Source organism: Alnus glutinosa, chromosome 12 (genome assembly GCF_958979055.1).
Source record: "Alnus glutinosa chromosome 12, dhAlnGlut1.1, whole genome shotgun sequence".
In the NCBI taxonomy this organism is placed as follows: domain Eukaryota; kingdom Viridiplantae; phylum Streptophyta; class Magnoliopsida; order Fagales; family Betulaceae; genus Alnus; species Alnus glutinosa.
The window spans coordinates 196,792-207,002 of NC_084897.1; the positions used below are offsets into that span (position 1 = coordinate 196,792).

The 10,211-nt window shown below is 37.7% G+C and overlaps 1 protein-coding gene across 2 annotated transcripts; it reads right to left on the reverse strand.

Annotated features, from left to right (window-relative positions):
• Positions 1–984: 984 nt before the first annotated feature.
• Positions 985–9,186, reverse strand: LOC133852372 (meiosis-specific protein ASY3). 2 transcript variants are annotated; one of them, XM_062289113.1, is made up of 11 exons: positions 8,849–9,186; positions 7,998–8,084; positions 5,441–6,943; positions 5,179–5,332; positions 3,864–4,004; positions 3,683–3,746; positions 3,418–3,567; positions 3,258–3,316; positions 3,029–3,163; positions 2,031–2,122; positions 985–1,407 (listed from the first exon to the last, which is right to left on the reverse strand). In XM_062289113.1, exons 2-11 carry the CDS (start codon positions 8,028–8,030, stop codon positions 1,336–1,338), a joined length of 2,403 nt encoding a protein of 800 aa, XP_062145097.1. In that variant the 5' UTR covers positions 8,031–8,084; positions 8,849–9,186; the 3' UTR covers positions 985–1,335. The 2 variants fall into 2 exon arrangements, with proteins under 2 accessions (XP_062145097.1, XP_062145096.1); XM_062289112.1 differs by having other exon boundaries at positions 5,432–6,943.
• Between the last annotated feature and the right edge of the window lie 1,025 nt (positions 9,187–10,211).

Here is a 10,211-nt window from a genome sequence, read left to right on the forward strand (position 1 = left end):
AAGGGTACACTACGATAAGGACACAACTAAAAGACAGTCCCATAAGCCCACGTATGGGGATTTTACTATAGCCCTGACAATAAACAAAAGAATTATGATATACCCACGTGGACCATGGGGTCCTTCCTTGGACTTGATCCCACCTGCACGCTGTACCCTCCCTCAAACATCATATCAAACTCTCGACCTGTGGAACAAAAGCGTGTCCTTCACGTGCTCCTCCCGTGAAATTCACGTGCCTCACAGTCTTCTTGTCTGAACCTTTTTTCAGTTTTTCAATTTCCTCCACACGTAAGTACAAACCCATCCGACCAAACAAAAGGGCCTTTGCTTTGGGGGCGTCGTGTGCGCATATTGTCCACAATTTGTGATTAGTACTTCATAATGACTTATCACCAAATAGTACCTTCCAAAAACAGACAACCGACTCCCCCGGATTGCCAATGAGGAGAAACCACGACAACGAAAACGAAAGAGATACATATAATACGCATCTCCTCCCCACTCCTTTGTACAATATTAATTGCTTTTAACCAGTTATTTTCCCTTTCGCTCTCTTTGGTTTTGGTGCCTCGTGCAGTTGTGCGTCCGTATTGTCCACAATTTCTGATTACTGCCAAAAAGAGTCATTTCTAACATCTGCCGTGTGAGATTCCTTCAGCATAACTCAACCATTTACCTACTACTACTACTACTACTACTACTACTGATGAAATGGCTTCTTCCTGCAAACCCTCTCAACTTTTGTCAAGTGGCATACACTTGAGAATTGCAACAGATGATAGAGCTTCGTCTTAACTGGTAAAGTCTTGAACATCTTAGATATCTATTGAGCAGCCTCTCAAAAAAATAAAAAATTAAAAAAGTCACTAAATTTGTTATCATTCATTTTTACGTTTGCGAACAAGTAAAAGGAATCCCCCAACTTCCATAAATACTTTGATCTCAATTCTAAAAGAGCAGATACGAGGAATATATAACTAATGGCTTAAATTCCGATGGTGTTTCATTCAAAAAAAAAAAAAAAAAAAAATTACTCTTTCTTCTTTTTGGGTGTGTGATTTACATTGCATTTGATACCGATTGCAGTCTGATTGTGTTCGGAGAATTTGTCTACAGGAACAAGGAAACCTCCCACATTAACACCATAGAACCACGAGGCCAATGTTACTGGCCATCTAGAGAGAACTGAATCGTCTGTACAATTAAGAGTATAATTGAAGAACAGGAGTCCCAGAATGCAAATTCTAAGCTGCATCTATGAATATCTTCAGGACTCAGTAACTCTAGGCAAATTAAGTTTCTGTCTTCCTAGATAGAGCAGTATAAGGCATTTCAACTTAGGATACCCTCCTTCAGACACAAAGATATCACGTGTTTCAATTGGAGCATCTTTCGCCTTGCCAACTGCAATGAATTAGAACAATAACATAAGTTAAACTATATACAAAACCACTGGGTATTACTAGTTTCATGTGCTATTAAGTACTTAAGAAAGTCATTAGATTCTATCAACATAAGAATATTAGAAAGCTAATCCCCAGCTACAACATTTGGAACCCTACTCTCATTGAGTAAGCCTTGGACTAAGTTGAAAGTAAGAAAATTAGATGTTCTAGCTTTGCAAAATGCTCATCGCATAAAAAAATATTGCACACAGTAAAGCAACAGATTCCCCTTTTTATTGTTTTGTTATATGCGCACCAAGTGGGTTTTAAACCTACGACCTCACCCTCCATCCTATTTTTATGGGAGGGGAAAGTCCCATTTGAGCCAGCTTGTTTGCGTCAAAGAAGAACTGCAATAATTAAGAAGAGTCATTCAAATGCTTGTGTTCTGACCAACCGATGGCGAAACCTGCTGAAGGAGATTCCAACCACCATACGCAACCACCTACATGTATATTGTGCTCCCTATATAAACTAGTATCTTCCAAATAAGCATGCAATACAATATCCAAATAACATCATGCCCAGAACAATGAGAAACCCACTCATAATTTCTATATGTAAAAACAGCACAAGACTTGCCTCGTGGACGGCTGTGATTCTTCTGTTGGCATCATTAAGTTGGGTCTCGACTGCTTCTTCAGCTTGCAAGAGACGCTTTCGGTGTGATGCTTCTGTTTGATAAGAAATAATAAAATATACCTTAATTCTGCATAAAGTTTGTCTACAACACCGATGAACGTCCTTATCAAGTTTATAAAGAAATAACTACTAATACTTCTCTTTTCAATTTGTTTTTTTTTTTTTTTTCTAGAAGGTACACGCTAAAACGTGGTTTTCACTGTATTGTTTATGGTTTGACCACTTGGTCAGGGTTCAAGACTTCCAGTCCATGAATTTCTCTGCATGATATTTTGCAGCCATGCAAGCAGAGTAACCGGCTGCTACATGTTTCAGACACGACTTATAATTACAAATGACAAGATGCTAGCAAAGGTGAGTGCATTATGTATATTTACGTGAATGCAACCCCAAATTAAATAAGGTGACTAAATGTGTACATATACTCAATCAGAAGAGGACGTGAATACTGTGTTTTGCATGGGATTTGAAATACACGGTTGTTTGCATTTAAATAAGTTGCCCTATTTTCTGTTACGAGTGAATATATGAATGTTTGTGGAATAATATGTAATTTCCTAAGAGGATGAGGAGTGGTATGTAAACCTTCTAGAAGAAGGCTAGGTGTCCAACTAATAGTTGTCATGGTACTTAGAATATACTTGTGTAAGGCTTCTATTTAAATGAATGAAGGAGGAAGAAGGGGCTACGTTGAATCAATAGCTCCATTTCCATTTCAGTTTCATTTTATTTTCCTTTTCATTTTTCTGAAAGTCTTCATTTTCTGTTTATGATAAACAACCTCGTATGATTCATCTAACCCAGTGATTATGCTGATGTGCCACATTGAACTACCATCGGCATAGGCACAGTTTGACAGATCTGCCAACTCAACATTGCAATGATGAATTGAAACGATAAACAAATATGCACATTAACAACTATAAGATTTGCCATACTTTGTTTCTCCACGGTTCCCTTAAGCTCTATGTGATGTGCTTCCATCCCTTCAAGTGTGCTTCTACAATCCTGGAGATATTGATTAATATCTTCTTTGAACTTTTCATGAATCAACTTCAATTGTTTTTGTTGCTCTGCATGATAAAATATATGTATATACTGTCAAGCTTCATAAAGCGGAATATCTCCACTTCCAAAGCAAAGGTCTTGCCGATACAATTCTGTTACCTTCAAATTTTGCTTCCAACCGTTTTCTTTTCAATTTACTGAGGCTTGTCAGTTTCCCTCTGGAAACATTATCAAGATTATAGGGGAAAAAAAATTATCAAGATTACAAATAAGAAACTATTATCTTGAGCTGAGAAAGCTATCAATTTGAAATACTCACACATCTGTCTGAATATGAGCCTCAAGGTTCTGCAGCTGCAAATACATCCCATCAGCAATGGACATCAGAATTTCAGACGATTTTTTAGTAGTCTCTGACTTAATTTTGCTTTGAAGTTTTTGTAGTTCCAAGGCAAACAGTTTGATAGCCCTAAAACATTGAAAAAGAAACAAAAATCAACCAACTATAGATTGCAAAGTCAGGAAAGTATTCTACAATTTAAATGGGAAGTTTTATGGTTTTGAATAGCAGGGAGAAGCAAAACCTCAACATTGCAGCCTCTTGGGTTTGCTCTGAAGGTTCTTGGATCCAATCACTTTCTCCAGTTTCTGGATGTATTTTACAGAGATGGAGAAGAAACTCAATGAAAAGAAGCATCTAATAAAAGAGAATGTTTGGTAGATGAATCAAAGTAGCAGAACATATAGATATGTGGGAAGCCATACCTTTTGGAGAGGGTAATGTGGGACTGATATTATCAAATCTAATGCCTTCACAGGTTCGGAGCCTTTTAGTTGAATGAAGCATGACTTTTGATTTCTCAGCAACATCAGGTTCTGGAGACGATGTATCTCTTTCTCTGCAACCTGCAGATGACCATTAGATAAGCATACAAATTATCACTTAAATAAACACACACGGAAGAGATGCGTTTGGTGGTAAAAAAGAAAAAAGAAAAGGAGATGGAGAAGAAGAAGAACAACACCAACAACAAAATATGATAGTGCCAGACACCATAAACAGTACATTTTGGTCACAGTTAATACCATGTACTAGTCAGCTGAGCTTGAGTTGAAAAGTAGGAGAGTTTAAGTTTGCATCTTATATACATCTCTTGAATGTTACAGAATTTTGTTCGTTAAAAAATTTATCTTCTCTGGCCATCTCAAATTTCACCAATCAAGAATTACAGGATTTATATGACAAATACATCAGATGGCAACAGCAGATGCAATACTGAAGTTCATGTGGAAGATGTTTTGTCACATAAACACATCTAAATATCAGTCTTGGAGTGGGACGATTTGTTAAACAGGATCCTTTCAGGAAGCAAGATGTGAAGTTACCTAGAGCCTAGTAGTGGGGATGTTCATGAAAGGCTTCAGCAGACATATTCATAAGGGGTCTATTGCCCACTATTCAATTGAGATTGAGCACCACTTACACATCTAATTAGTCTCAATTCTCTTTGAAAAGAAGCTACCAAAGGTTCAGAGATATAGTTGTTTATCTTTTGATCATCTAAGAGGCAATTACTGAAAAACAACTTTCATTTTTCTCTTAAACGGGCTGCTTTCGAGAATTTCACATTGCATAAAGCACCAAGTACCCTGTTCAAAAGCCCTATCGAGAAATTTAATAGAAGTTAGCAGCTGCACTGCAAACTTCCGAATTCTGAAAGTGAGTAATAATTCAGATCAAATCTGTCATAATAATCATGTAAGACACAAGCAATAATGAAAAATAGTAAACAAAATTCAAAATCCAATTTTGTCTACAATGTTGTATGACGGTCGTGGTTATTACCCAACTCAATTACATTAATTTTATAGGATAAAATTCAATTTTTAGCTTCTTGTACTTTTCTTCTCATGTATATCAAGTTTCCATGCACACGAATCCCTAGTTCAAGAAGATAAAGATGAGTGCAACTAGAGCTACCCTTTTTATATTCAACTTATTTTAAAATCAGTTGTGTAAATGGAGTGAGCAATAAGCACTTATCACAAATCTAACGTAAGCCTTTACAAGTGAACATACCACTATATGCTTCATTGCTGGGTGAACCCTCTTCCAAACTCTCACAGTCCCTCTCTTCAGCTGATGATTCAGAAAGGCTATTTTCTGTATCTTTCTCTTCAATATCAACTGCTGCTTCCTGGAGTGGAGAAAATTTTAGCTCCTCTGCATCAACCTGAAGTTCAATAAGGAAACAACAAAAGGCAGAAAGACGAGTCCAGCTCAGAAACCAGAACAACTTCAACACTATAACCTCTAAATTAATTGAGGATACAGAAAACACCATCTGCGTATTTGATCCATAACGATCTGGTTTTGAAGTCCGCAAAGTCCTGAAGCTCCGAATATCTCCCACAGTAAATATTCTCTCTGCTGGTGCAGGATTGAGAACACCATGTACCATTTGGTCCGTTTTTGGAGTTGAGGTAGGGGCATCATGTACCAGTTGGCCTGTTTTCGGAGTTGATGTTGGGGTAGAGCTTGAGATGGGTGTTTTAAATCCAAATGTTGGACTCTGGAAAGTTCCTTGTGGATCCAAAACATTCGTAAAAGATGGATTAGCAATGTCTTGTTGGTCCCCTTTTGTTGGACTATTGAAATCCATCTGCTGATCTGTCTTGTCTCTCAGTGGTGATAGATGCAAATTTTGTTCTTGGATTTTTTCCTCCAGTCCAGTGCACTCTCTCTCATCATTAATATCTCCCATTTTAATGCTAAGTGAAGATGTTCTCTCCACAGGTAGCATCGTTTCACTCCTATAACTTGCTTGCTGTGCAATATCCTTTTTAGGGGAAAAAATCTTGCGCAGCTCAATTCTGGTACTCTTTTTCTCACTCTTCTTTATAGGCTTTGAGGAGCCACCATTTTCTTTCCCATACCATCCTCCTTCTAGGGAGAAGATGTTCTTCTCTTGATGCTTCTGTATGTAACTAGAGGGTGGCCCACATTTAGTCACCTTAGCTTGCACTTTTGATGGAGCTCTTTTGTGGGTCAAGGAACGAGTTACTGGTCTCCTGGTAGCATGATCAGAACCTTCAGAATCAGCTTCTATTGTGTCAGAATTCTGTCTAGGCCTGACAACTGTACCACCCTTTTGATCAGAACTCTGCCCAAACTTTAAATTATTGGTATTAACCTCATGTCTCTGAGAATTGGAATGCTCATTAGGTGAAGAAACATTGCCCAGAATCTCCCAGAGCTTCATTCTCAAAGTTTCAGTCCTATTTTCTGTTTTATCTGATTTATCTTCTATCACCACTTTATCCGAGATGTGAATTTCTTGTGCAATTTCAAAAGTAGATTCCTCGACCCTCTCTGTCGTCCCATTCTTCACTCCCTTCCTTTTGCAGGTAACCCCATCAAACTTCTTCTGCTTGCCATCACCAGACTGTAAAACTGATGTCTTGTTTGTGAAAAACTGAACTGAAAATGTTGCCTGTGCATTTTTTTGTCCATTAAGCCTATTATGTGTGCCACTAGTGTCTGGTTGCTCAGCACAAAGAACAGTCTCTGGGAAAGGTGCCTGTTGGTAAAGTGATCTTGTAGTAATCCATGGGGAACTCCCCTGCTCTGGAGCTGTGACTTCTTGTCCCTTCTTTTTTACTTCTATGGAATTTTCTAAATTAAGATTCATCCTTTCTGCACTAAGCACTGCAACCTCATCTTCCTTTGCAGCTCCAGATCTTCTCTTAGCTACTGAGTCAGCCATAACTCCAATAGATATCTTCCTAGATTGGCTGGATGGATGATAATTGCTTCCAATACCCCGACAGTCACTCTTTCGATCCTGAAATATGTTTTTGCAAAGGTGTCAATTTATCTGATTTTATTAAGAACTTGTCATGGTTGCAATTTGTCACGTTAATTGGGGCATGTAAATCGCAATTCCCTTTCCACTGTTTTTTTTATTCCTATGAACTTTAATTTGAATGTAAATGCTAAAGATGCCACTTCCTGTTAGGGAGTCAACCAAGAGTAAGTTAATATACATATTAGGACACAACTTCTAGCCCAAATGCCTAAGCTAATGGGCTTGAGTCCACCAAGGTATATTAATTACTCACTTTCTTTATATTTTACCAATGTGGGACACAAACCTCACAAGTGCACTCACAACAAATCCCCCCCTCACTTGTGAGTCTCTTCTACATTGACCAAACTCCCCCTCGTGTGTGAGTCCTTTACACAAGAGTGTCACGCGTACTCCAAGAGCGGAACCAAACTCTTTTACCAAAGTCAAACCAAGATACTCGTATCAACAACAGAAGCTAACCATAGCTATGATGCCAATTGTTAGGAAGATAATCATCTAGGGAGTCAACCAAGAGTAAATTAATATACATATTAAGACAACACTTCTAGTCCAAAAGCCTAAGCTTTGCCAATGTGGAACGCAGACCTCACAAGTGCACTCACAACACTTTCCCCCCCCCCCCCCCCCCCCACCCCCACCCAAAAGCATAATTAAATAAGTAAATATTTCTGTGAAAGCAAGGTTTTCAAATAACACAGAACTGAGACTTCAATCAAATCCAATTATTCACAACCAGATGCAGCCATGATGAATACAGAGTAAAACCAAAACGTTCATCAAGTAAAACTTACATGAGCGGACACCATTATTAAAAAACAATGGAAGTGATTATTTATGCAGTAAAGGACATGGCATATTCGTAAACTAATGAATATATACAATCCCATTCATCAATAAGAGAAAGAAAATGCTGGGACCAAAATGTAAAGCTTATAGCAGTTAACTTTAGCTAAGAGACAAAATAGTCGGGTTGAATCACACCTCTATCAGCAGCAAAGTTCTAAAGTCTAAGTTAGTGAATGCTTACATCTCGTTGATTTTGCGATGCATCAACCTCCATTTATTGCAACTAGAACAGAGAAGAAACCAGATTGAAACCACCACCAGCTGTGACCTGAAAGTAACCAGAACAGTTTAGATGAAGAAGCAAGTAGGAGAAAAGCCATAATGCTCAGTTTGGTTACTGAGAAGAGGAAGCAAACTCAAGCAATTTAAACCTTAACTCTTCTACAATTTATCAAAAATTTGCTCCTCTGAATTCAACTTCATCCAACTTCTTGGCTCACTTTAGAAAAGCCGTTTCTGTTCTTTTTCTTTTATATAGAGATAATAATAATAATAATAATAATACTCACTATCAGGTTTCTCACCAACTAAACAGAGGGTTAAAGGAAAAAGAAAATGATAATTCGAAGTAACTAAAAGCTTACTCGTACAATTAGGTACGAACCAACACAAATATGCAGAAGTAAGCCCTAATTTTCGCGGCCTATTCTTCTAGCATTTCAAATGTACTGTTCCATTGATGTAACACATCAAAAACAAAAACCGAAAGGCCAACGCAAATTCAACTTCAGGAGTTAAAAATCCTACAGGACTTTTAGGTTCTCGATCTCACACATCAAATATACACACCAAAGTTTGCGAGTCGCGAGCAAGAAGATTTGAACAAAATCAACAACACCAACCTCCCAACAATCGTAGATTTACATTTCACACCAAAGAGAAAAAAAAAAAAAAAAAAAAAAAAAAAAAAAACAATCGAACGGAGATCAGAGCATAGACAAAATGGTCTGTACAAAATTCAAGTTCAAACTGAAACGAACTGAAATCAGAAAATCTATTTGACGACGAGAAGACGAGAGAAAAATTGCTTACGGCTTGTTTGGCGAGGGTGGAAGGCTAATCAAAGAGCTTCAATTTTTGAACATTTAGCCGAAATTTCGGACGCAAACGATCGCAATCGCAGAAGAATACATAGCCTTAGTGGAGAGAGGTCGCGATCGCTAAATTGTTCTTGCCCCAATCAAAACTATAGGCGGGAAATTTATATAATGTGAGTGTGGTGGGTCGCAACGGCCTGAGATCCCTACTTTACACGGGGTGCGCATTGCGCACCGCCCCTTAGGTCGCTGTAATTTCCCACTGTCCCTGGAAAGCGTTTTATTTATTAGGACGAAAATAAGTGCACAAAATTCTTTTCCTTTGTTGCTCTCTGTGCGTGTTTGGTTTTTGCTTGTAGCTCTTTGCTATTGGCATCTTATTATAATTTGTTGAGGCACTATTTTTTTTTTGGACCTCGGTGACCACTGACCAGTGATCTGCAAAATAGAAGACATGGTCATAAAAAAATCGCCCGTTTCGGAAGAGACCAAATACACTTTAATGCTAAAATCAGTATGACATTTGACAAAATAATTGAATATAAATATTTTGGGAGAGAAAGTCTGCCCCTCATTTTTCAGAGAGTGGCCTTCTTTTAAGAAAATGCTTCTAAATGTGACCTCCAGATGCTTGCCACGTGGCAAGCATTAGTGTTAGAATATTGATTAATTGTTTAAACTTAAACCTTCTATTAGCTTAAATTTTTTTAGATAAGTGGTGATTTAACATGATATAAATCACCAATTATCCTAAAAGTTTGAACTTATAAGAAACAATGAATTTAATCATTTAATTTATAGGGGTAATTACCTTTTCCTCCAAAAAACTATCAACTTTTGCAGAAATCTCCTATGAACTACCTACTTGATCAAAATAGAGCATTTAACTATCACAGTTATATACTTTGCCCCTTTTTCGTCAGTCAGAGTGGTTAAAATAGACGGTCAAAGGGTCATGTGTGGTTCACGTGCCGTTTAAGCCGATTTTTTTCTCCCTTTTGCCCTCAGTTGTGGTTTTGAAAAGACAAAAATACCCTCAATAAAAAAAGTCCGAATTTGAAAAATACATCCCTGTTGAATTACGCATATGCCCTTACATTATCATCCAAAATGTCTGGAATGCCCCGTGAAGACCCAAGATAACCCTAATCACCCATTGCGCCGCACAACTAATCTTCTACATGCTTAGAAAAAAAAAAAAAAAATCGTCTTCTACACTTTTAGAAACCCTAAAAATCTTCTAGAACTAAAGATTCGCACTTCGTGGTCGGATTCGCACTAAAAAGTCAGAACAAACCAAGATTCGCACTAAAAAGTCGCACTTGTTTTAGTTATCGTCTGACTTTCACTTTTTTATT

What these genes read in the sequence shown, in the direction of transcription:
- LOC133852372 (XM_062289112.1), bottom strand. Translation starts at nt 8,030, where the DNA reads ATGGAGGTTGATGCATCGCAAAATCAACGAGAT. An exon ending in CAGCAATGAAGCATATAGTG is followed by an intron (nt 4,005 to 5,178) that starts GTATGTTCACTT and finishes GGTCATCTGCAG; the next exon opens with GTTGCAGAGAAAGAGATACA. An exon ending in GTTGGAAGCAAAATTTGAAG is followed by an intron (nt 3,164 to 3,257) that starts GTAACAGAATTG and finishes TTTATCATGCAG; the next exon opens with AGCAACAAAAACAATTGAAG.